This window comes from Penaeus vannamei, chromosome 11, assembly GCF_042767895.1.
Source record: "Penaeus vannamei isolate JL-2024 chromosome 11, ASM4276789v1, whole genome shotgun sequence".
In the NCBI taxonomy this organism is placed as follows: domain Eukaryota; kingdom Metazoa; phylum Arthropoda; class Malacostraca; order Decapoda; family Penaeidae; genus Penaeus; species Penaeus vannamei.
In genome coordinates this window covers 29,981,986-29,984,485 of record NC_091559.1, presented here as the reverse complement: position 1 = coordinate 29,984,485, position 2,500 = coordinate 29,981,986, and the positions used below count along the sequence as shown (strand labels likewise).

The 2,500-nt window shown below is 39.4% G+C and overlaps 1 protein-coding gene across 2 annotated transcripts in view; it reads right to left on the bottom strand.

Moving 5' to 3' along the window:
* LOC138863184 (uncharacterized) overlaps nucleotides 1–1,347 on the bottom strand; it is a 5,247-nt gene extending 3,900 nt beyond the window's left edge. Inside the window, exons 1-2 of one of the 2 annotated variants that reach the window (XM_070127153.1) lie at nucleotides 1,307–1,347; nucleotides 886–1,008 (exon numbers count right to left, since the gene is read on the bottom strand). In XM_070127153.1, the coding sequence (XP_069983254.1) occupies nucleotides 886–1,008; nucleotides 1,307–1,332 (149 nt within the window). In that variant the 5' untranslated portion in view covers nucleotides 1,333–1,347. The other variant, XM_070127154.1, reaches the window with a different exon arrangement.
* Nucleotides 1,348–2,500: the final 1,153 nt, after the last annotated feature.

Sequence of the window (2,500 nt, the reverse complement as noted above, 5' to 3'; positions counted from 1 at the left end):
TTTGGAAATTCTCCTCACTAAAGATTCGGCAGCGTAAATACTTTAAATATTCTGCGAATTGAACATGCTTGAAAATTCAGTTACGCTATGACGCATTCACTATCAATATGGAATGCGATATTACAATAAAATAAAATGTACTGAAGAGTAGACTCAACTAAAATAAAAGTCGAGTCTTTAAAAAAGTCCAAATGGCACTTCATTGCTTGATTCTTTGACCCTGTGTTGCGCGGGGGTCACCATAGCAACTTGATCTTACGAAAACCAAAAAATAGTTTTAAAGGATAACATCTTTCCCGAGCTTTTGAGTGACGCTGCATTTGTCCTACAACATATTCCATAAAATAATTGGTTCAGATATATCAGGAGTGGCGAACCTTTTGCGAGATGTGATCTACTACAGTTACTCTGATGCGGTCTACCAGTCTTAGATTCAAACATATTCCATAAATGTAACTGTAATAGTATATCATTATAAATATAGATATAACTAATTCCTAGAAAAAAAGAGAAAAATATGATAATCCAAGTAGCACGAGTACTTGAATATGCTATTGCAGTTATTTGCATGGCAACTTCTGGACGAATTATGAACAGGTACAGTAGTGTGATCGACTTAAAACAGGCTTGTGATCGACTGGTTGGCCGCCCCTGAGATATACCCTACGAGCATATAATTGCAAACCATTACGAGCGAAGACACCAGTAGCAAATATTCACAATAATAACATTAATCGCCCCAACTACCCTTACAAAAATATGAAATAGGATAACCGAGCACTGAACAAAGAGCCTGAATATAAGATACGAGCACTGACCACTGTACAGAGAGCGCATCTAGGATAAAGGAACACTGAACAGAACGGCAATAACACCCTTACTAACACAGTTCGGGATACCGCAGAGAGAGCGTCCGCTGCTAAAGAAGACCGAGACGACACTGGGTGGGCGTCGTCCTGCTTCGAAGATCTCAAGGCAATCCAGGGCAATCCCGGACCGCCCATTTTTCTGTTTTGCACAAAAGGAAGGGGTTCAAGTTGTAGGGGGAACCGCGGATGAGTGCATGGAGGTTTCCGGCGGAGTGACCAACAAGATTCATGTTCCCTTCAAGAGAAAATGTGTTTGTTTTGTAATTGGACTTCCGGAAGATGGCGTCTGATACATCAAATTTACATTTCGGGATCAAATTCATTGTAAAAATAAGTCAAACAGATCCGGGGAGAAATGTTTTCAACTCAAGGGCTTCAGTTCGTCCGTATTAGTACAGGACACGTGAGCTTGGAACTGACTCACCCAACTCGCTCACCTTTTCCCGAGCCACAGGAGCTGCATAATACTGCCATACGCATAGATGCATGTTGTATGTGCAAAATGATGATTTCAGCCTCAAAATTCACACACACACACACACACACACACGTATATATATGCACACACACACACACACACACACACACACACACACACACACACACACACACACACACACACACACGCATATAGATGTACATTCACACACACACACACACACACACACACACACACACACATATATATATGTATATATACACACACACACATATATATATATATACATACACATACACTTATAATGCCTTATTATTGAATAGATTAAACGGCAAAATCCAACTAGTGTAGGTACATTATGCGCATGATGGATGCGGCAAAATCTATGTATATGAAAAATTTGATATGCCAAGGTCCACCGAAGCAAATTATAAAGCAAATATATGCTCAGTGGCCTTAATTCAGATAAACACTTGTGATGATGCAGTGATTCTCTTCCCAAGCTCTGTCGGTTGAAGAGGAGAATCGCCTGCGGGAATCTTAGATCATTTCTCATTGTAGTTACGTATCTTCTGGTTATTATTTACCTTTTGTTTTGTATCATTCAGTAACTCGGACAAGTCGCTCTCCAATTTTTAAAACCCTTACAGTTTTGCCGAAAATTTGGCGTAATTTCGATACTAAAAATAGAACGACAATGATTTTCAAGAGAAATCGCTCCCACATCGAACTACCATTCTTGGCTTCATTCAAAAGACGTTTGGTAACGTATAAGCACGTGAAATATACGTAAAACTGTTACAGAATATTTTTACATTCATATACGTATATAATACATACATACGGGTATACACATACATGTCTATATACATATACGTCCATACATGGATATCCACTGTCTGTCTCTTTCATTCTCTCTCCCTCTTTGCGCGCGCATGTGTTTGTGTGTGTGTGTGTATGTGTGTGTGTGTGTGTGTGTGTGTGTGTGTGTGTGTGTGTGTGTGTGTGTGTGTGTGTGTGTGTGTGTGTGTGTGTGTGTGTGTGTGTGTGTGTGTGTGTGTGTGCTTATGTGTATATGCGTGTGTGTGCGTTTGTATGTATGTATGTATATATATGTATATATTATTATAAGATTGTTTGTCCTTATACTTTACGCAACGACAGGGATAGTGCTTAATACGTTTCGCTAACA